At 57.2% G+C, this 23812-nt stretch overlaps 1 protein-coding gene across 1 annotated transcript in view; it reads left to right on the top strand.

The window, feature by feature from the left end:
- The first annotated feature begins 804 nt into the window (after positions 1–804).
- The window catches only part of PODXL (podocalyxin like), a 44711-nt gene continuing 21703 nt past the window's right edge, over positions 805–23812 (top strand). Inside the window, exon 1 of the mRNA XM_070423517.1 lies at positions 805–1417. Within this exon, the coding sequence (XP_070279618.1) occupies positions 805–1417 (613 nt within the window). The remainder of the gene's footprint in view (positions 1418–23812) is intronic.

Raw genomic sequence — 23812 nt, 5'->3', positions numbered from 1 at the left:
CTTTATTTAGCAAGATTAAGAATAATAGCTTTAAAAGAGAATAACAGCTAATACTTATTGAGAAACGACTACTCGCCAAATGCTGTGCAAAGTATTTTTCCAAACTGCTACCCTCAGAGGCAGGTCTGCCACTCACCAGTTACGTAATCCCGAGCAAGTTTCTTTTTTTTTTTTTTTTAAATATATTTTATTGATTTTTTTACAGAGAGGAAGGGAGAGAGATAGAGAGTTAGAAACATCGATGAGAGAGAAACATCGACCAGCCGCCTCCTGCACATCTCCTACTGGGGATGTGCCCGCAACCCAGGTACATGCCCTTGACCGGAATCGAACCCGGGACCTCTCAGTCCGCAGGCTGACGCTCTATCCACTGAGCCAAACCGGTTTCGGCCCGAGCAAGTTTCTTAACCTCTTTCTGACTCGATTCCCTGTCCGCAAAATGAGGCTAAAAATATGGATGTTGTGAAGAGCAAACGAGTTAATATATGCAAAGCTCTTTGACTGGCACATATTAATCCCTCAAAAAATGCGTCTTATTTATTTATTTTGACCATCACCTCCATTTCAAAAGTGCGGAGGGTAGGCTTGGAGAAAGTAAGCAACTACTTAGTCCAGATTGCCCAGTGCACGCTCGCTCTGCTGCACAGACCTGCCCTGAAGTCCTGCGAGGTGCGGGCCTGCCCGCAGGTGCGTTGCACCTGGCAGGTGGGAGACACGCTTCCTGGGCGATGCAGAGCGCGCCGCAGCCCGGAGGCCGCGACTGGTCCTGGGTGGACACAGCTGGGGGCTCGCCTAGCCCCGGATATGGGCGTGCGAAGGCCGGGGCGGGGCGGAGGTCCCGTCGGAACCCTCCAGCAGCCGGCCGAGAGCGGTCAGCGCGGAGGCCTGCCCCCCTCCCCCGCCCCGTCCCCCAACCCGCTCCCGCCGCGCTCTCCCTCCCGCCGCTCTCCAGGGCGGAGTTTCCTCCTCTGCTCATTGTTCGCGGCCCAGCGCCCGCCCAGCCCTGCCCCGCCCGGCACCGCCGCCGCCAGCGCGCTCCGGGGGGAGGGGGCGGCGCGGACTGGACGGAGTCGCAGAAGCCGCTACCCGGGCCGCAGCCGCGCAGACACCGCCCGCGACGCAGCCGCCCGCCGCTCCTCTGCCGCTTGGCTCCGAGCCCCAGCCCAGCTCTGCCGCAGCGGCCGCGAGGAGGGGCCGCCCGAGCGCCACTCGGGAGCACGGGTCACCGCCCGGCCGCCGCAGCCACCGCCAGGCCTCCGCGCGCGGCGCCCAAGCTCTCACGACCCCGGCGCTCGGACCCTCCGCCCACCGCGCAGCCACCTGCTCCGGGCCCGGGGCCAGGGCACGATGCGTTCCGCGCTGGCCCTCTCAGCGCTGCTGCTGCTGCTGCCTCCGCTGCCGGTGCTCTCCCAAGATGGTAAGTGGTGGCCCCGGCCCGCCGGGACCCCGGGACCCCGCCGTGCCCGTGCGCCCCGGCTGGGCGGGCCTGCGGTGGAGCCCGCCGAGCCTCCAGGCCGGCCGGTAGCAGCCTGCCGGGCCCCTCCGCCGACCTCCCGCTCGGGCCACACACCGAGTCCTGACCTTGCACCATCCACGCCCCTTCCAGCCCGAGAACGCGGCAGGTGCCGGCCCCAGCGTGGATCGTCTCAGGTCCCGGGTCGGGGGCAGTGGGCGAGGAATTGTGCCGGGGCGGACTGGGGCGTGCGGGCGCTGGACGGGATTTCGGGCAAAGAGAGCAGGAACTTAGGGCACCACGAGGCCCCAGGCTTTGGCGCGACCCTCAGGGTCTGATTACTCCTTTTCTCCGTGTTGGAAGGGGGCGGTGTTGTGTGGTCGTTGATCACTGGCATAGCGGCACTCCGGGCGCTCAGGAGAAAGTCCCCGAAGCCCGTGACAAGCCTCCGCTAATGGCCCACGCGGGCGATGTGTGACTGGTTCGCCAAGAGGTTTTCCCAAGCAGCGTGTGCAGGCTCAGCCCACCGAGCGGTGCTGGGGCAGGTGGAGGGGGAATAAATAGACCTTCCCCAGCCCCAGAACCACCTGAAGTCCCTGCCTCCTTGTCACCAAAGGAGCCCTTCTTAGCGTGTGGCCGGGACCCCTGCTCCACCCCCTTTGTATGAACAGGAGGAACTTTGCTCGTGCACCTTGGGCTGCACCTTAGAAACACACCCATTTTCCTTCTGAAGTAAAATGTTACCCTTTTGGGGGGACAGGCGGTGGCTGCAAACCCAATCAGAACGGTGTCCCACGGCCCCTAGGAACGGCTGGACTCTCAGCCCGAGACAGAGGTGCATCTCTTTTGTACCCACCTGAGCACGAGTCTGCAGTGAGGGCGAGTGATGTTCCCACCTGGGGTCAGGAGGGCCAGGGTGAGAGCCCGGCCAGGGAAGGACGCTGCTGCTCGCAGGTGCTGGCATTTGGGACTAAACTCAGCGGCAGGGTGGGCTGGGATGGCGGTACTGTATACATAGTCTCTGCATCAGCACCACTGGGAAGCTTCGGTGGTGCGGAGGGCCTGCGCTCAGCACACAGGCTCCACCAGCCTGGCCGGAGAGGGAAGGGCACTCCCAGTGAACAAAGGGTGTGCCCCGGAGGAGGGGGCGCAGTGTGAGGAATGGTGGGAGCAACTCTGAGGATGGCAGTCCCTGAAGATTTGTACAACCGCCAGGGCTGAGAAGATGTTAGAGAAAGTGCTCTGGCTACTCTCTCAGCCCTGCTCGCTGGGCAGCCGACTTCACTGTGGTCCTTGACAAGCACCCTTTCTGTGAGGGAGCCTCTTAGCCGCCACCAGAGGGAAATGGGCTCGTTAGTTCCCAGTGCTTCTGAGCTTGCAGAAGCTGAGCTTTGAGGAGTGGGTGAGGGTTTGGGGTCGAAACACCCATCCTCCTGCCCTAAGAGGAGGTGCCCTAGAGCCTCCTATGGGAAAGGCTGCAAGCCCAGCGCTGCTGGCTTCAAGGCTGGACTGTCTTCCCTGGCACCTGGGCACTGCCCTGAAGTGAAGCCCCGTCTCTTCTAGGAGGCCGTCCTCAAGCCTAGCACCGGGCATGGCACATGGCACATGGCAGGAGCTTGATAAGTGGTGAACACATGTAAACGAAAACCGGCCAGGACCTCCCTCCTGCCCCCTCAGCAAGTCACTTGGCTTCTCCGAGCTCCCCCAAGTGCAGTTATGAGAATATGCAGTGATAAAGGGAAATGCTTTACAAAGTGTAAGTCAGCAAGGGGTTATTCTTATTTGCATACATAGAGGCCTGGAAAGGCCAAGGGGGACAGGCTTGGAGGGAGTCGGACTGCTCCATCTCTGCCCTTCTGAAGGTGTGGCCACCTGGGGTTATCAGGGACCGTGTGACCCCAAGCTGCTGGAATCCTGTGATTCAGTGCTAAAAAAAACCCACACAGGCTTATAGTGAGTGAGTCTCCTTAGCAAAGGAATTATCCCTGGCCAAGGTCCCCTGGGAGCTTACCTCCTTAGACAGGCGGATCATGCAGCTTACAGCATAAGCACACTCAACCCAGGGTCCTGACCGTGCAGTACACTCCTCCCCAGTGCGTTTTGGTTTGATACCATGTGGTTGAATCACGAGTCGTATCTCTGAGCCTCAGTTTCCTTATCTATGAAATGATAACAAATCTCTAACGTGCCTGTCGTGCCGGAAAGATAACGAGCTTGACACTGTGCCCAACTCATGGTCAGAGCTCAATAAATCCTAACTGTTACGATGAATACAGCATATGGACTGAGCACGTGGTTGGCTTACGGTGCCCCAGCATCAGGATTCTGCTCGTGTTTGTGGGTGTCCGTCCATATGGACTAATAAAAACTGAGACGTAAAGTGCTACCTGGTGTGGGAAAGGTGGTGACTTGGGCCAAGCTTCCTGAAGAAGGTGGGGGTTTATCTGGGGATTTTAACATAAAAGGGCCGATGTGGGACAGGAGACCTTTTTCTAGGGTGGCTGAGGCTAAATGAATTGCAGGGTGCAGGGGACGCAGACTAGAGGCTGGGGGTCATGATGGGGGGTCCTCGATACGGTGTCAGTGAGCTGCAGGAAGGCTGTGGGAGGGATAGAATAGGGGGACAGCAGGTATTCCCAGCATGGCCCTACTTGGGCCTGGCTTTGAAGCAGGAGTGAACAAGACTTGAGGGGTGGAAGCAGACTAGTCTAAGCAGGTCTGAGGAGAGGAGAGGTAAGGGACAGACTGGGAAGAGATGAGAAATCTGGGGGTCACCAAGGCACCAGGTGGCAACTTGGCCAGAGCTGCCACCTAGGAAAGGGCAGAAGAGGGGAGATTGGCAAGTGTGGGCTGGCTCTCTGGGGCTGGCCCTGGGCCTAGAGAAGGCAAGGCTCAGAGGTGAGGAGAGGGGACAGCACGGAGGCTGCACCCCACCTGCCTTTTCCTCAAGGATCCACGTTTGAAGGCAGAGGAGGGCTCCTGCTGGGTTTGGGGGTGTTGATATCTGCTCTTTGGAAGCTGAAAGAGGAAGGGGACGCCTCCTGGCTTGAATTCCCCTGAGCAGGGAGGGCTGGAGGGATAACGCCTGTCCGTCCTCAGGTATCATCCTGCTGAGAAGCCTGCCCTGCCTTCCTAGGTGGAACCAGTCATGTTCCATGGTTTGTTGGGTGCCTCCCCCACCACAAAGTGACCCCTCAAGGGCGGGGATCTGCAGATACTCTTCTCCACCTCCAGGGACCAGCGCAGCACCAGGCACTGAGCAGCTGCCTGAGGTTTTATCTGGAGTGTTGAACTGAGGGAATGGCCCTAGCCCCCGGTTCTGGCTCTCTGGGAGGGAGCCAGGCCAGCTCGCATCCTGGGCAGTGATGACGGCCAATGGGCTCCTGCTGCAGCAGCCGGGGCTGGCGGGAGCAACTGCTGAGGGTCCAGGCTTCTGGGCTTGGGATCCCGCCCAGACCTGTGGCTGCTGTGAGGACAGCTTAGCGCTGAACTGGAGGCCCTCCACTCCTGAGGCAAGTGGGCAGAGCCCTCGGGGAAGCTCACTGCACCTCATGGGAGGGAGGCTGGGATTCGATGGCCCCTACCCTGCGAGAGGCCTGCTTCTTCACACCCTTCCCACGCCAGGGGCCCTCTGCAGGTCCGCCAGGTGCAAGCTCTCCCACATAACTGGGAAGAGGAGAACCAGCTTCCTCTGCTTGCCCCCTGCTCACCAGCTGGAGCCTGAGCCCGAGCGCCCCTGAGATTTCCTAACCCAGAGGCCTGGGAGCTCTGGGCTCACTTCCTATTTGTGCCCGCGGGGTGTGAAGCAGGGCAGGGAGCTCTGCGGGCGGGGGTGGGGGTGTTCCTGTCACGTCCCATCCCCAGGAACGTGGGTGAAGTTGCACGGGCCTCCCCTGTCACGTGTCCTGTCCACTGTGTGGGGCTGTTAGATCAGATGAGGTGGCAGATCTGAAACTGTGACTCTGGGGACACACAAGCCTCTTAACTGTAGATATTCTCTCAAGGACATCCTTCCAGAGAATCTACACACAAGGTCTTCACATTGGCAGTAGTGTTTACTGTAAGATTCCTTCAAGCAGGCGGTGCAAAGCAGAATTCAATTGGCAACGGTAATTTCAACACCACTAAGTAAACTAGAGAATCCTAGAACACAGAATTCCAGAGCTGGGAACCTTCTGGAAAACATCTACACCTGCTCTCTCTCTCTTTTCTTTTTTTATTTTTTTAATATTTTTATTGATTTTAGAGAGGAAGGGAGAGGGAGAGGGAGAGATAGAAACATGAAAGAGAATCATTGACCGGCTGCCTCCTGCATGCCCCATCCTGGGGATCGAGCCCACAACTCCGCATGTGCCCCTGACTGGGAATTGAACCTGGGACCCTTCTGTCTGCAGGCCAACGCTCTATCCACTGAGCCAAACCAGCTAGGGCTTTTTTAAAAAAAAATATTTTTTATTGGTTTCAGGGAGAGAGGGAGAGAGCGAGGGAGAGAAAGAGAGAGTGAGAGAGGAGAGAGAGAAACATTAATGATGAGAGAGAATCAATCATTGGTTGGCTGCCGCCTGCACGCCCTCTATTGGGGATTGAGCCTATACCTGGGGCATGTGCCCTGACCAGGAATCGAACTGTGACCTCCTGGTTCATAGGTTGACACTCAACCACTGAGCCAAACTGCCTGGGCGTCACCTGCTCATTTTTCTGATGCGGGCATGCAGACCAGGCTGTGAGGTCACTGTCCAAGTTCCCGGCGACTCCCAGGGGCGGCTTCCCGGGAACTGTGTGGACGTGTGTGCAGCCACAGAAACTGTCACTGGACCTTCCTCCTGGGCCCTGGAGGAACTCATTGGGACACTTTTCAGAAAGGAATGCATGATGTTGACAACTCTGTACCGTGCCCAGACTCTCTCCCCACCCCTTCGCCACTGGGGCAAGCTGAGGCTTGGAGCCACTTTGTTACTCAAGAGTTAGACTCTCAGAGGGCTCCCTGAGCACCATGTCCAGGGCTGGCCACCGTGTGTTATGACTGCATGTGTGGGGAAGAGGAGAACCAGCTTCCTCTGCTTGCCCTCTGCTCACCAGCTGGAGCCCGAGCCCGAGCGCCCCTGAGATTTCCTAACCCACAGTCCTGTCTTCCACTGCTGGGAGCCCCTGCCGTGCCCACAACAGCCAGCCAGGACCTGGAACAAACAGATGGTTAGAAGTGCTGGTTAGATGGCCGCTGCACGAAAGCCGAAATCGACTGCAGATTCAGGAGCATCCCCTCCCCACATTCTCCCACCTCAAGCTTTTGTATTGGCTCTGAGCCCTGCCACCTGCACCCCCCACCCCCTGACCACTGTAGCAGCGGCCAGCACAGACCCTCAGCTTAGCTTGGCCTCCTGGCCCATCCTCCGTCCCAACCCCTTTCCACCACCCTTTCTTCCTTTGTAGCCTTATTCCCCTCGGGTCAGCCACCTCCAACTTCCCTAGGGCCAGGGCGCAGGGTGGCACCCCGTCCGCCAATTGTCGTGGCCGGAAGGCTGTGTGCCTCAGCCCAAGGGGAAGAGAATTCTGAGGAGTGGCTGAGTGGGGCTTGCCATGCAGCCCCAGGTTGGGGGTGCAGGGGGCCCTCCTAGAGCCAGATCCCCGGAGATCTGTGGGATGACCAGCCCACAGCTGTCTGATCTCTAACCTTGCAACTCCCAGGTCAACATACAAGGGAGAGTGGGGAGGCAAGTCTTAAACATATCAGCTAGGTTCAGGGAGAGGCCAGCGCCGCTTCCCCTGAAATTCATGAATCTCTGTCCTGGGGTCCCTCCGCCCCCATCCAATCTGACTCCTTTGGGAACCTGCTCTGAACACACCGACTGGAGCTGGAGTCTCCAGCTGGGGTAGCACGAGGTTGGCGTTGGACAGCCGCTACCTCCCAGACCGTTCCAGAGGGGGGCAACTGAGGCCCAGACACCAAGGACTCACAGTAGTTCACACAACCAGCTCCTTCCCAAATACCCACATGCCTCATGGCCTCATTTCCATCAGCACTCTGCTTGAATGCCACCTTCTCAGGGGCCTTCTGGGACGCCTTGTATTACACACCCTTGTCCCCTTCCTCTGTTTGTCTTCTCCATAGCACTTGTCACCTAGTGCACTCACTTCTTTGTCTCTCCCCGGAGTAGACTGTAAGTTCCACGAGAGCAGCACCTAGACCAGTCAGTACCTGGCACATAGTAGATGCTCAATAAATATTTGCTGGATGAGTGAGTAGCAAGCTGGTTTAGAACCCAAAGGCTTGCCTGCCAGAGCTGAGATTTCCAACTGCAGGGCTTCTAACCTGTTTCCAGATGAAAGAGGCAGGTGGCAGGTGGGCTGGCCGTGGGTGTGGGGGGAACAGACAGATGGGGATGAGAGGGAGCAGGGACTCCTGGGAGGAGGAGAGCTGTGGGTGGTGCAGCAGCTAGGGTGTCTGTTTGTTAGAACTTGATTTGGCTGCTCAGAGCAGCTAAAAAGAAATAGTGCATTATACAAGGCAGAAATTCTATCTCTGTATATAATAGTTTCAGAGGGCTGGTGTGGTAGTTCTGTCACCATTAACACTGCTTCGCAGTCCAAGATGGCGACTTGGGCTCCAGATATCAGGAAAAGGGAACTAGAAGCCTGCCGCTCCTCTTCTGGGGATACCTGCCAGAAGCCACACACAGCACTTACCGTTACATTGCATGGGACTTAGTTCTGCGGCCACACCTAGCTGCAAGGGAAGCAGGAAAGAGTCCTTTCCTGAGGGATAGTAATTTTTATTTCAGGCACCCATATGCCTAACTGAAAATCAGTGGTCCCGTTACAAAGACGAAGCACAGAATGGGTATTGAAATGGATGTCCGGCAAATGTTGCCATAGACCTGGTCCCTGAAAACCACGGGTTTCTCCCCAGCTGCCCTCAGTCAGTCCTCGCCTTGCCTGCGTGAACAAAATGTAAGCAGTTGTCCTCAAGGGCCTGAGGCTTTGCTGCCTTCTGGCTGAGTCAGTTCTAGCCTAGCCCTTGTTTTTTTGTGTGGCTCCAGCCTTTTGGTACTGATGGAGCTGTTCTTCGTGATGCACCACAAAACCCAGCTTCCTCCCACTCAGGCCCCTCAGCCTTGAGCTACTCTAATGAGCAGAGGTGGCCTGGGGACACATTGACCAGGGCCTCCACCAGGGCAGGCAGAGGGGGGACCTGCTTTCCCCCACTAGCCTCTGGATGACAAGTATTTCTGCACCCCAACCTCAGTGGGGTGAGTACAGGACAGAGGGGGATACTATACTGTCTTAGGAGTTAGGGCCGGGAATGCAGCAACTGGAGGCCAGTGGCTTTCACTCCTGGTGGAGGTGTTCTGTGAGATGCCTTGGGGGCACCCAGAGCTTAGGGTGCACTCCTGGAGGGGAAAACTAAGAGTAGGCCAATTTGGGGGGTGGAATTTCAATCCCACCCATTCTGTGCAGCTTTGCTTTATCTGTTCTTGTAGGGACCTCCACATAAGAGTTTCTTGGAGAAAAAGTTCTGTCAAAGAGAAGAAAATGGAAATCTCTTGGCATATGCCCCAGGTTTTGGAGTTAGAAGCTTGGATTTTAGTCTGAGCTTTGGCACTTACTAGCCTTGTAACTTCAGACTTGTTCCTTGGACTCTGTTTCCCCAGCCATAAAATGGGTATGATGCCTTCCTCAGCAGTGAGGCTCCAGGGCAACCTCAGGTGGTGTGCCTGACACATTTTCGTTTTATTTCTTTTACTGGCCGCAGCTCTAGCCCAGCGTGAGGTGGATGAAAAAGACCCGGCTCCCGGACCCTGCCGGGCCAGGCTTTCCCTCTGTGGCTCTTGCCCAGGAACCAGCCCTTCCCCATTTAGTCACTGCCCCCCAGCCAGGCCACTCAGGGAGGGGGCCCCAGGTCTGGGGGCTTAGTTGCAGACCACAACCCCGGGTGAGGTGGCCAGGGTGCGCTTAGCTAAGGAGTTCTGATGGCCAGCCCCCTCGCCTTCCTGGTTCCCATGAGGTGCTTCTTACCCCCGCTCTAGGGGGCGCTGCCCATCACTTTGGGCTTCAAGTGAAAACAGCCTGTCCTGAAGCCACCCAGACCCTTGTCCTTACAGGTTCTGCCCCTCATACTGAAATGGGGTCTCACCTCCATAGCTGTTTTCCGCCTGGATAGATGGGATAGATGTACCTCAGCCACCCCTGCTCCACTGCCCCGGTCCAGCCGCCAGATCTGCGTCTCTCCCTCGTTCTTTCTCCTCAACCAACTCTACCCTCTCGCACCAAATTCCCAGTGACACCATCCAGTCCCGGCTGTGAAGCGTGCTGTTGGTCTTTCTACAGCCATCTCCATATTTTCCTTCTCCGAGAGGGGCGGGAAGGGGGAGGAGCATGGGGACCAGGGAGTGGACTGTTTCCTCACGAAGAAGTGGGAGGAAGGTAGGAACTTTCTGCACAATAAACCCATGGGGCGGTGTTCTTTTTCCTTTCATCACATGGATGACTCGGTGTACCCAGATGGTAAGTTGGGGCTAGCGTCATACGGTCTTTTAAGAAAACGTCTACAACTGTGTTAGAACAAGCTGTGTCCCAAACTGTGTCCACAGAGAACACTAGTAGCCCTCAAGATATTGATAGTTACGCTCTCTATGAATGATAAATGAATAAAAATTGTCTTCTGGGAAAAAGAGAACGATGGCCCACAATGTTTGGGAAATGTTCCCCTCCTCAGAAAATGAGTCTTATGATCTTACCTGCACTGAGCTGTCCCTTATTACAGGGGTCCTCAAAGTTTTTAAACAGGGGGCCAGTTCACTGTCCTCAGACCGTTGGAGGGCCGGACTATAGTTTAAAAAAAAACTATGAACAAATTCCTATGCACACTGCACATATCTTATTTTGAAGTAACAAAACAAAACGGGAACAAATACAATATTTGTATTCGCATGTGGCCCTCGGGCCGTAGTTTGAGGACCCCTGCCTTATTACCTCCATTTAATCTCGTTGAATCCAGTGTTCCCCGAACATGGGTTAACTGTGGAGCCTTCCCTTTTCTGCATCCTCTTTAGTGGACCATCTGTTAACATCGTGTGGGAAAATACTGATGTAAAGGTGGAGTTTGTTTGCCCGGGACAGAGGTATCCTGGGATGTGCGATGTTCGGTCCCATGAAAAGCCCTGGACTGGGCTGGGGGAACGTGGGAGGTGAAAGCACATGGGTGCGTGCGTGTCTGGGCTTTGCTAAGCAAGACCTTTGACATGGAGATGTGGCCTCAGCCGGCCCTCCTTCCGTAAGGCTTTCATAGATTCATAGGAAGCGCATGGACGGCTGGATGGGGCCACAATCCCGGGTCCCGTGTGCGGGAATGAGGTACCTTCCAGGCCCCTTCTGGGTGTTTAACGATGGTGCTGCTTCTCAGAAGTCGGAGGCGTTACTAAGAACGGTGGACATGTTGATGTTTGTTCTGCCCAGATGGAGCAAACATCATTGCTTCTGGCTGCTTCCGGTTGGGCCTCTGCCCCTGCTGCTCTGAGTTCCTGGTCCTGACAGCATCGGTGTAAGTGCAGCGCGAGTCCCTCATCCTGTCAGCCTGCCCCCGGGCTTGGAGAAGGGGCTTCCAGAGGACAAGCTGTCAGCCAGCACTGCCTCAGTGGCTCACCCGGGGCAGTGGTGCTGGGGCTTTCTCCCCGCTCTGGTGAAGCAGGGCTTGCTGAGGTGCGAGGATCTCATCCACCTTCAGGCTCTCATTTTTCCTGGGAGTCGGGAGCCACATGGCTGAAAGGGTGGGGAGAGCATCTTGTTTGCTGAGTCACTTGCTTGCATATGTTTTCCATGATGCTGCCAGCACCTAAAGGGCACCTAGCACCTAAGGCGCCCCTAGCACATAAGGCACCCCTCACAGGAAGGTCGCTGAGCTCAGCTCAGTTCAGCAAGCACAAGGAACCCCAGCTCAGGCAGATGCAGCTCTGCACGCCAGCCCTAGGGGGCGCTGCCGAGTAGTGTTGGCTGGGTCTCGGCCTGCTGCTCCCTTCCCCCAGCCCTGTGCTATCAGCCGACTCCCCAACGTATCCCCTCTTCCAGCCAGGCTGCATTCATCTGGAGACCCCAGAGCACCGCCCAGAGTGGCTTCTCACCCTGACAGCCACAGCTGGCCCTGTCACTAGGGGGCTTGTGCTGTGGACACCTGGCTCTCCTCCCCTTGGTATCCTGGGAGCTGGCGCTTGTGTGGAGAAACACTTTGGCTTTTACTCTCAGGCCCAGGGAGATCCTGGAAGTCTGGTCCTGACCACACAGAATCACATCTCTGAATTCCATGTGCTTTTTCAGGCAATCCTGTCACCCCCAACTGTAACTGCCCCGGGGCCTCCTGTTAATTAAGCTTTGTGTATTATGTGTGTGTGTGGTGGGGAGGGGATGGCAGGCATGGAGCAGATACTCAGGAGGGTCCATCTGAGTCGGGTGTCGACTAGAGAGCAGAGAGAAAACGAAAACAGATTTGCAAGAGGAAGATGCTGCAGCACTCGGGGCGAAGCGCCCCCTGCGGACCTCAGTTTCCTCATCAGAGAGGGGCTGGTCCAGGAGTTCTCGGGGACCCTCCTGTTCCCTATTTCTTGGTCATCTGGATGACTTGACCTGCCTGATGATTTTGGCCTCAGAACTGCTGGCATAGCGGGACTGGGTTCAAGTGTGTGGATGCACCTAGTGGGGCTGGGGGAGGGAGGCTGGGGGACCCTTGATTGGACAGCACTGAGGCTTTGTGTCCGTGGAGATGGCTGGAGGCGAGGGAAGCTGTCCCCACTGCAGCTGGCTGCTGGGGACAGCCAGCGAGCGACACCTTGAATTCCTGGATAATGTGAGGGAGGGCGTGCGTACATGTCCCCTGTTGTCCTGAGGTGCCCTTTCTCCTCGCCACCAGCCTCCCCATCCAGTGGCCAGGAGGGGGAGCAGGAGCAGGAGCAGGAGCTGGAGCAGGAGTATAAGGGCCTATGCGTCCTACTGCAGCGATGGGTGGTCACCGCTGTGCCGCAGGAATCTGTGTATATATACGTATGTTTATTTATTTAGAATAAACACCTTTATTACAGGAGCTAAGACAGGAGGGAAGAGGATGTATTTGCCTTTCCGGGCCTTGATTTCGTGCAATTAGAGCTCCAGCCCCTGGCCCTCCAGCACACAGCCACCTGCTCAGCCATGCTGGCCTGGTCTGGAGCGATGCAGGCAAGAAACCCGCCTGCTGGAGCTGCCCCTCGAGAAGACCGCTGATTTTGGCGTTCTTTTTCCTTTCATCAGATTTCTTCTGAATTTTCTTTAATCGTTTTCTGTCAAATTCTCTTCCTCATCAGGAGGAGCGTGGCCGAGGGGTGGTGCCTAGTGGGACTCGCACGACTGTGGGTACCGGGTGCCGTCAGTGAACACAGTGCAGTCCTTTTCGGGGGGCTTGCTGTGGACCAGCTCCTGTGGGGCGCACACAGACATCAATAATCCCTGTTTTGCGTGTACAGCACTTGGAGCCCCAGGAGGAGTTGCCCACCTCCTGGCACTCATTGCCTCCTGCACGTGGACCATGTGTGCAGCGGGAGCTGATCTCAGTGCTGGCAGCAGCACGTCCCAGCTCATGTTTCCACTTCTTGTGCTGGGGCTTTCTCTTGCTCCCTGTCTTGCAAGCGCTTGTACCAGTTGTTCTGAGAGATGCCCATGGCTCGGTGCCGGCTGGAAAGAGCCCGCAAGAACTTTTAAAACATGCAGTGCCTGACTCTTTAGTCAGGGGCACTGACCTCTTTTTCCTTAGATCGTCAGATTTTTAAAAAGGACAGTGGCCAACACAACAGTAGCCATCTGGTGTGAATGAATCAAAATTATACCTTTTTTTTTGTCAGATTGGCAAAATATGTCTTTTGCTGCAGAATTTAGTGCTTAGTTTCTGTGTGCCATGAGATGGAAAGGGTTGAAAATCACTATCACTGCCCACGAGTTCTAGAAGCCAAAGAAGGTGTGACCAGGTGCCCTGTATGTACTCTGCCCCTCTGCCCTTGTCAGCGTGGGAGTAAGTGATGTCCAGGGTCCCTTCAGTTCTGATGTTATGACGCAGGGATACAGAGGGAAGTGATGTCTGCGTGGCTCCCTGTCTCTCTGCCCTGCTTCCCCAGCCTGAGGGGTGAGCACCAGCCCCTCTCTGGCTGCAGCTGCAGGTGGGATGCCATCACTGTAAAAGCAAAGACCAGTGTGTGAGGGGAGATGAGAAAGGCAAATGCCCCTGGGCTCAGCATCTCTGAAATCACGGGCCCTGGGTTGTGCCACCCTCCAGAGCACCCGCTTTCCAGGTGGGACATGTGAGGCCGGAGGACAGTGGTGATTGGCCCAGAGTCATGTCTTGAGGCTCCGTAGCCCCTTCCAGGTTAGGTGCGCCTTCGTGCTCTGTGCGCAGAGGGGGCCAAATGAACTTGGCCTGGACGCCTGGGCTCTGCGCCCACCCGGCAGGGGAGCAAGACCAGAAACGCAGCGAGGAGAGTGGAGAAAGAAGTTGGATGGGGAGCGGGGGAGGCGTGGGGCAAGAGGCGGTGCCTCCCCTGCCACACCCCAGCCTAGCTTCAGTAGCAGTCACGCGTGATCCCAGAAAACCTGACCCCTGGCCTGCCCCAAGAACCTTCCCAGGGAAGCGTTTCTCTCTGCTCCCAGTTTCTTCTGAAAAGAGCGTTGAGCCCTAACCGGTTTGGCTCCTTGGATAGAGCTTCGACCTGCAAACTGAAAGGTCCCAGGTTCGATTCCGGTCAAGTGCATGTACCTTGATTGTGGGCACATCCCCAGTAGGAGGTGTGCAGGAAGCAGCTGATCGATGTGTCTCTCTCATCGATGTTTCTAACTCTCTCTTCCTCTCTGTAAAAAATCGATAAAATATATATTAAAAGAAAAGAAAAAGAAAAGAGCGGTGAGAGCACCCTGCGTGAGCGTGTGTGTTCACCTCGCAGTCTCCCTCTATGCCGTCGCTAAGCCTCGGTGACTTTGGGGGAGACATTTTCAGCTGTTTGGACACCTGGCTCCAACCAGGGCTGGCTCTGGGACCCTTGGTTCCCTTCCTTAGGCGGAGCCATAGGAAACCGCGCTTCCTTGACTGGCTCTGGGGGACAACTTGGCTTTGTTTAAAAGGAACCATGGTGGCTTTTAACTAATCCCCCCCTCCACCCCGCCCTTAGTGGGGTTGGGGGGAGGACTGTTCCTTGACGAAGTTTGTTCTTCTTAGGCAATACCCCTATGGGATCCCACTCACTCCCCTGGGGGAAGCTGAGGGCTCCCACCTTCAAGCACCAGAGAAAGCCAGATGCCCTCTCTGTGGGGAATTGCCTGCTTTCCCTACCTCCGGGGCCAAAGGCAGTCTGGCCTTTATTGAACCCACTGTGCCGAGTAAGGGGGCGCCTAAGGAGCCTGCTAGTTGAGCCTGAGCCCAGCACTGCAGACCTGCCCAGGGGACCGAGTGCTGATGTGGATTGTTGTGCAGAGAGGAGGATGCAGGTGTTATTCCTGGAAGGGGTGCACTCTCTCCAGGGCAGAAAAAGCGTTGGGAATTTGGAGAGCTCCCTGCGGCCTTAACCTTCCACGGGGCGGAAACCCGGCTGCCTGGGAACATCACAGGCCCCATTTCACAGAACCTTCTCACTGGCCCCAGAGGCCACTGTCCCATCTATGCTGGACTTCCCTCTGGCTCCTGGCCCTTGTTTGTTTTCACCGGGACTGGAGCCGGGTCCCTGGCGGAGGTTTCCAGGAGTGGCTCAGAAACCCTGCACATCTGGTTATTTTCATGGCTTCAGGAGGTGGCGTGGGAATGACAACGTGCTCTCTCCGAAAAGTAATTACCGAGGTTGTTTTTGAACTGACTGCTGAGGGAAGAGTCAGGTGCCAAATGCGTGCACTTTGGCTGTGGAAGTACGTGTGCGCCCGAGGACTCAACGCAGCAGGTGCGCCTGGGGCCGGACGGGGCCAGATGAGAAGTTGTGTGAGCCCTGTGCCGAGGTGGCCCCAGCCCTGTGCCATGGTGGCCCCAGCCATGTGCCGTGGTGGCCCTGCCCTGTGCCATGGTGGCCACCCAGCCATGTGCCGTGGTGGCCCCAGCCCTGTGCCGTGGTGGCCCAGCCCTGTGCTGGGTGGCCATGCCTTGTGCCGAGGTGGCTCACCCCTGTGCCGTGGTGGCCCCAGCCCTGTGCCGGGTGGCCGTTATGGGAGGCAGCAGAGTACTGTCCTCCACAGATGGCCTGCTCCCCCACTCTTGCAGGTCCTGTCTCCCCAGCGTCCTCCCCCCCCTCAGAGGGAGATGCAGACGGTATCACAAGTAGAGCTCTCGGCTCGGTGTCTGGCTGATATGATAAGGCCTTCATAAGTGCTAGTTGCATAAGTTGAAGAGTAATGATGATTCCCTGTTTTTGATGGATTTGTAGAAAATTCCGTCACACGAAGAGAGGAGGCATATGTGCACACCGGTGCCCCGCGGCGGCATCAGACCCTACAGGCAGCGCCCTGCCCTCCGGCCCCAGAACTCCAGGCACCGACAGGAAAATGCTTCCTATCCAGCCAGGCCTGCCGCTCTGTGGATTCGGAGTATTTTGACATTCCCCCCCCCAAAGCTTATACATGTTTTTAAAAGTTCATTTTGTTCCAAGACAGCTATTTCTCTCTCCGTTGACAGGCAAGGACCGAGGCCCCCGTGGGCCCAGCTCACACAGGCCCGTCCGTCTCCCACCCCCTCTGTGGAGGCTGCATGTGCAGCACGTCTGTGGTCCTTGACTGGAATATCTTAAAGGCGAGCTGAAGGGCACTCTGCCTCCTCTGGGTCCGGCCTGTGGTACTGACCTTTGTGCAGGGCCCTTCCTGGCAGGGCGGTCAGCTCAGTCAGCCGGACATCACCGGCCGGGGGGTTGGCAGCTCCTGGGCACGCCGCCCGGTCAGACAAATCAGGATTCCCATGGCCTGCAGCCGGCCAGGGGATTAGGAGGCCTTGAAAGGGTGTTGTTTGGAGGAGGTCAGTCTTCTCTCCAGCTCCGAAGCAGCCTGGCCCCTTCCCTGGGCAGGCTGGCCGGCTCTACTGGTACATGAAGCCTGACACACCTGAGCCAGCCTCCAGGGGTCAGCACCTGCACACCCTCCTGTTAGGACAGTGGCTACGGGTGGCAGAGGCAGGCCCAGGAGGGCCCTCCACGTGGGTGGGAGAGGAACCAGAGGGTGGTGGGGGCTCCACCACAGGCAGGGCAGGGCCGCACCCGTGGGTGGACAGCTGATTGGATTCCAAGCTCTTTTCTTACCTCTCTGCCTTCAGACACAGACTTAAAATAATAAGTAATCCCAAGAATGTGTTTAGAAGTTTCCCACTCAGGAGCTCTTTCCTGTTCCGGCTTGGGGGCGGGGCTCTGCCCTCTGACCCTCACCTGGAGAGCTTCTGATGGGGTGGGGTGGGGAGGGGTGGGGTGTGCAGCCAGCTCTGGCCTTTGATTGTCAGTAGGTCACTGAAGCCACCCCTCTGAATCCTGTGGAAGGAAGGCCTCTGAGCTGGCCTGCCAGGGAGGGAGTCGAGAGCAAAACCAGACCTCCCAGCTCCCTCGCTGCACCCACCACTCCAGCTCTCCTGGCCCCTGCACTAAAGCCCACATTTGATGATAACTGGCTCGCTTGGGGGGCAATGGGTGGTGGTGGTGGTGTCTGCATTGACAGAGCTGAGTGGAGCTGCCTGAGATTCTACGTGGGGGTGGCATCTGGGAGCGAGGGAGGAGCTCAGGCCTGGAGCCAGCCTGCCGGCCTGGCTCAGCTCCTGTCCATGCCCTGCTGGACCAGAAGCTCAGCCTCTTGAAGTGCAGACATCTGTCCCCCGGGGGCATGAGCTGTGGAGTTAGTAGCAGCCGAGCATTAGTGGCCGCCCTGCCCACAGTGGCCACGCACGGGAAGCCACACGGTGAGAATGAACAGTGTACAGCTCGGGAAGGATGCAGTGGCTCTCCTGGAGGGTGTGTCGCACAATTAAGATGCCCAGGGAATGCAGCCAGACCCAAGAGTCAGTGCTGTGCGATACCACTGATGTACATTCAAAAGCAGGCAGACCAACCCGAGGTGTTTAAGATAGAAGAGAGGTCGCCCTGGGGGTGGAGCGTGGCTTCAGGGGACACAGGATGGGCCTCTGAGATTCCGTGTCCCATTCTGGGATCTGGGTGCTGGTGACGTGTATTCCTGTGGCGTGTAATTCTCTGAATGTGACTCTTGGATAAAAACACTCTGTGAAGTGAATGAGGAAGGGGATGTTCTCTGAACACAGCAGGCGCTACTGGGAACCCAGGGCAGAGTCACTGAGCAGGTGGGCGGCCCAGGCCTGGGTGTCCTTCTCGGTGAAACCGAAGAGGAGAGAGGCCCTGGACCAGGGGCTGCCAGCCCCAGAGGAGAACAGACAAGGAGCCTAGTTAGGTGCACCAGCTGTCTACCCCAGCTTTATGTGTCGTTGGCCATTCCAGTGAGGGTCAGAGAGAGGGCAGCACCAGGCGGCCCCATCCCCAGGGGACACACTTAGTGTCCCCTGGGGATGGGGTTCTGTGCAGGTGCCAGCGATCCTCAGGGAGTGGCCACAGATCTTCCTCCAGGTGTGCCATTGCTGGTAAGTGGTCACAGCCACACAAGGAGGGGAAGCCGGCACCTATGCTCACCTCTCTGAGGGGTGAGTTATTGGAATGTGGTGCTCTGAGATTTTAAAATTCGAACTTGTTTGTGTGTGAAGAGTTGACAATGTAGGTGCTTCCCTTTGTCTGCGATGGGATTTGCAAATACTTCTTTCAGTTTCTAATAGGGGGCTAGTGCAGGTGGCTTTGGGTTCTTCAGGGAACCACAGGATTGGATCCACAGCGGGGTAAAAGCCTCGGCTCCCAGCCCCCGACAGGAGGGATCGTGTGCCTCAGGGGTGCACAAACTGGGGCTCAGCCACCTGTGTTTGTAAGTAAAATGCATGGGAACGCAGCGTGCTCATTGATGTGCATGCTGCCTGTGGCTGCTTTGGGGGTACAGTGAAGTTGAGTAGTTGCAACAGAGACTGTATAGCCCGCAAGGTCTACAATATTTACTCTCTGGCCCTTTACAGAAAAAGCTTGGCAGACCCTGTGAGACATTACTGTGTCCCAATGCCATTATCTACAAATGGGAGGCAAGGCCCATGAAACCTAAGTGGCTTGCCCGAGTAGTAGCCCCAGGCCGAAAACCAGCCCCCCACTCCTAGCTGATCCTCCTCAGGGCCCCAGGTGTGCGGAGAGAAAGCTGCCCCTCAGTCCCACTGCGCCCCGAGTTCCCACGTGCTGTGGGACTGAACAGGTCAGTTCATCTTTCTGCACTTCCGTGCATCTGTTTTAGCTTCTAGGTGTTGATTGATTTGAGAGAGCGAGAAACATGGATTTGTTGTCCCACCCATCCATGTCTTTACCAGTTGGTTCCCATACGTGCCCTGACCGGGGGTCAAACCAGCAACCCCGGCGAATCGGCCGGCACGGTGCTCCAACCAACTGAGCTACCCAGCCAGGGCATGCACTTCGGTTTCTGAATAGTGGAAACTTTTGGGGGTTTTCACCATTGAGAGGCCACACAAAAGCCGCCCTCCGTGGACGGCTAGTACATTTTAATCCATGAGCTCCCCGCCCTCTTCAGAGCCAGACTTATCAGACTTTCCTCTGCATCCCCACCGCCCAGGGTGGGCTGGGAAGGAGGCCCAGGCTGTAGCTGGCTTCTCGGGGGAGGAAACCCAGACCCGAGCAGGCCACGGGCACGCCCAGCGTACCCCTCCCCGCGGGGCCCCTGACACCAGGCACAGGTCCTTAAATAGCCCCCAAAAAGGAGGCCAGGCCGCAGAGCCTTTCCCTGAGACTGAGGTCTGGGGTCCATGTCAGGGGGCTGGCAGGAAAGCCCTCCCTCCTCACCCTGCTCTGACTCCCCAGGCTTCTCTGAGGAGGTGAGGAAGCTCTTCCTGGATCCAGGCCCCTCCCTGCTCACCCCCTTGTCCGGGAATTCGCTGGGCCATGGCCACCCTGGTGCTTCATCGCCCCCTCACCTCTCCCCTAAGTGGCCGTGCCTCACTGGGGAACCCGGGAAGGGCCCCGATGGGTGAGGAAGCCGTGTTGAGTCACGGCCTGTGCAGGCGTGGGCATCCCGGGAGGAGGAGCAGGCCTGTGACAGGAGGTGTGGGGGGCGTGACTCTGTGGGCCTGGGGTAGCATCACTGCACTTTCTATGTGCAGGCACTGCTGTCAGCACGTAAAGGTCTGACTCAGGCACTGTTCTTACCCTGTTCCCTGGTGACAGGGAAACTGAGGAGCAGAGTTAAGACACTTGCCTGGCACACGGCCTGTGTGTGGTAGAACAGGGACCTGAACCCAGATGGTCTGGCTCGAAGTGTGCTCTTAGCCTCTGTTTCTGGGGGGTGCAGGTGGGGAGAGAGGAGGGGCACACAGTGGGACTGGGCAGGGGTGTGTGCAGATTGGAGTGGATGCCCTTAGGCCAGCGGTTCTCAACCTGTGGGTCGCGACCCCTTTGGCGGTCGAACGACCCTTTCACAGGGGTCGCCTAAGACCATCCTGCATATCAGATATTTACATGACGATTCATAACAGTAACAACATTACAGTTATGAAGTAGCAACGAAAATAATTTTATGGTTGCGTCACAGCATGAACTGTATTTAAAGGGCCAGAAGGTTGAGAACCACTGCCTCAGGCTCTGGGCCACACCGCCAGGTGTAGGGGACAGGGAAGCAGGATGATTTGCTGGCTTGGGGCGGAAGAGGTGGGGTGAGGTCCCTGGCCTTGGAGCCCTCGCCCGCAGGGAAGGGGGTCCCCATTGCTGGGAGACGGCATGCCGGACAGGGGCTGCCCTCTCCCTCTCCTGCCCAGGGAAACTGCCAGACGAGGACCCACCCTGGGAGTAAGTGTCGGGCAGTCCAGCTGGAACAAGCTGATAAGGGCTGAACAATTCCAGATTTGAAGAATGCCCGGAATTATCTCCCCTGATGGGGCAGCTCTGGGCCCGGCGGGGAGAGGCGGTGCTGAGGAGCCAGGCCTGATCCCCCCTAGGGTGCTGTCCTGCTGTCCAGAGGCCCCAAGAGAACGGGGGAAGGGACAGGGCTGTGGGGAGGGGACCAGAACCTGTGGCCACGTTGACTCGGTCTGCCTGGCAGTGATGAAGGCAGGTTGGGACCCTGACCTTCCCCAGACATTGGAGCTGACCTTCCTGCTATTTTTATTCTCATTGTTAACCTCCACCCCAGCCCCTGTCCCTAGACAGCTTGGGCTGCTGCAAAACCCATAGCCTGGGTGGCCTAAACAATAGGAGGTTCCAGGGGCTGGCAATTCCAACGCAGAGTGGCAGCGTGGCAGATCCTGGAGACCCCCACTGGCTTGTAGACCGCCGCCCTCCTGTGTCCTGACATGGCAGAGACAGGAAGCTCTGGGGCCCTTCCTCTAGTCTGAGACACTAACCTTGGGCTTGGGGGGGGGGGCAGGCGGGTGTCTGCTCTCATGACCCCATGTGAACTTCCCAAAGGCCCCACATCCTAGTAGCATCACATTGCCGGGTAGGGCTTCAATGTATGAATTTCCGGGGACACCAAACATTCAGACCACAGCACCTCGTATGCCAGGGAAGTTGACCAGGTGCCTCTTTGGGGTCCTTGGCCCAAGCAAGGGGCTGTTTGGAGGGGTATAGAGAGGAGCCACAGAGCTCATTACCCTATTTTTCAGATGGGGACCTGTGCCAGGATGAAAAGTGTCCCCCTCTCCCAACATGTACATGTCAACCCTGAAGCCTGTGGTTGTCACCTTATGTGGACAAAGGGTCTGCGCAGATGTACTTAAGCTAAGAACATTGGGATGAGGTCACCTGGGTTGCCTGGGTGCTTGTTGACATGTTTCCTTATAAGAGACAGAGAGGAAGAGGTGGCAACGTGATCATGGCGACAGATTGGAATGATGCTGCGAGCCAAGGAATGCCAGCAGCTACCAGAAGAGGCAGGGAAGGTCCCCCCGTGGAGGTTCCGGGGGAGGCAGACCTGTCACTCATTGATTTCAGACTTCTGGCCTCCAGAACTCTGAGAATGAATTTCTGTTGCTTTAAGCCACCCAGTTTGTGGGAATTCGAATGACAGCCACAGGAAACTGATTCAGGACCCCATCTGTACAGAGAGGGTCTGGGCAGAGCTGGGAGATCACCACAGCTGGCTGATGACCACAGCTGGCTAGGAGAGGTGAGGAGAGGCCGCCTCCCTGCTCCCCTCCCTCAGCTCCTGGTCCAGAGCTCAGACCTTTGCCCATAAGCCCCTTCCTGGTGCTGTCCACCCAGGCCGGGCTCCCTCCCCCTCCCCGCCCCCACCAACCTGGTTAGGACTGTGTATGTATGGGCTGGGAGTAGTGGGGTTAGCCTTCTTAATGCCACAGAGGAGGAGTATTTATAAAGGGTGGGTACAAGCTATTGAGGTACCCAAGGCTGAACCCCAGGGCAGACACTAAGGACAGGCCCCGCACAGGGCAGAGAAGGGATGGAGAAGGGCGTCTTGGTGGGAGGCAGTGAGTACTCAGCTCAGCAAGAGGAGGTGGTGGGAAAGGATGGCCAACTCTGCCGAGGTGGGGACTTGTAAGGCCGCTGGAATCGGGGCGCTGCCTTATTTTATAAAACCCCGGAAGCACAGAGGTGGGGACCTCACCTGGGAGGGGGGTTGGATCACTTCTTTCAAAACAAGGGAGGAGAGTGAAGGGCACTGAATGCAGTGTAAAGAGAGGACATCTGACATATGGCGCTGGGGTGGGGTGGGGTGGGGGGTCCTGGCCAGGCCACCAGTGGGCGCCCAGGTCCCTTACTGACCCAGGAGTTTGGGGCCTGCATCCTTTCAAAGCCCCTATCCCACCAACCCCACTGTAATTTCCAGCTGCTACCTAGAAACCTGGCAATAAAGGAGTTGGGGTCTGAGGGGGGGCGAGGGTGTCCTAGAGAGCTGGGAGGGGCTGAGGCTCCAAGCAGATTGAACTGAGGCAGCAGCGCCACCCCCTCCCCTTCACTGGCAGTGCCTGGGGCGGGGGGCGGGGGGGAGAGGGAGAGGTTCACAAAGCAGATGTCAAGTGTTGGAAAAGCAGGTCAGGCAGTTCTCGGAAAGGGACAGCCAGGCCTCGGAAGTGGCTGGTTAGGATGGCTCTTGGTCACAGCAAAAGCAGACTCGTGAATGTGCACCGCGTCCAGCGTGGGGAAGCGCCCTCGCTTCCTCAGGGCCTGCAGAAAGCATCTGGCCCACTTCACAGATGTGTTTCTTACTCAGAGGCCAAGACCTCGCCCAAGGCCCCGGGCACCAGAGGCAGAACCAGGACGAGAAGGTGCAGGTCTCTGATTTCCCAGCCCGAGCGCTTTCCGCTGTCACACGAGACCTCAGCTTATCCTGCCTGGTCTCTGCCCTTTCACGGGGCCCCCTGGGAGCTCTCTGGTTTTATTTCCCTGGAGACAGCAGCCGCTGGGGGAGGTGAGCTGGGGTAACAAAGGAAGGAGAGGTGGACGCCGGTGTCCAGGCCAGGCCAGAGCCTCCCGGCTCTGCCTTCCTGCCCTCCTTCCACACACCCTCTTCCGGGGGTATTCTTTGGAGTTTCCTTTCCCGCTATTAATAGTGGAGAGTCAGTCCCAGGTCTGTCAGTAGCCAGGAGCAGGAGGAAACCGGCCCTCCCGAAGGCTCAGGGCAGCATTCTCCTCTCCCCAGGGGAGAAGACTAGGTCGGCGTCTCCTCCCACTCGCATCCACTCCCCACACGAGATAAGCATGTGGACCAACAGTCACGTCCCCGGTGCTGCCCCCTGCACCACACTCATTTCAACACAGCCTTCAGGACAGCTTCAGTGTCACCTCCGCCCTGCAGATGCCTTACCCCCTGCCCGGCGCTCCCCCTCCCTCCCCGAAGACGCCCTCCCTCCTCTCCATCTCAGTTGGGGAACAGGGACCTCAGCAGTCACCTGCATACGCAATGAAATGCCCCGGCCTCCCGTTTTCCGGAGCTTCCCCATCGCTACTTCACTCGGCCCTTCCGTTTCACACCCCGAATGCTGTCACCAACACAAGCTGCCCACCTCTGAAACGTGAGCATTTCATTCTCATTGCCTATCCACCCGTCTTTCTTTTAAAATATATTTTTATTGATTTCAGAGAGGAAAGGAGAGGGAGAAAGAGAGAGAAATACCAATGATGAGAGAGAATCATTGATTGGCTGCCTCCTGCAAGCCTTCCATGATCCCTCCCGCCCCCCTTACTGGGGATCGAGCCCACAACCTGGGTATGTGCCCTAACTGGGAATCAAACCCCGGACCTTTCAGTCCGCAGGCCGACACTCTATCCACTGAGCCAAACCGGC

Source organism: Myotis yumanensis, unplaced genomic scaffold (genome assembly GCF_028538775.1).
Source record: "Myotis yumanensis isolate MYYU_CA2020_CCGP unplaced genomic scaffold, mMyoYum1.0.hap1 SCAF_9, whole genome shotgun sequence".
NCBI lineage: Eukaryota > Metazoa > Chordata > Mammalia > Chiroptera > Vespertilionidae > Myotis > Myotis yumanensis.
The sequence above is the reverse complement of the archived record's forward strand: the minus strand, read 5'-3'. Positions and strand labels throughout refer to the sequence as shown.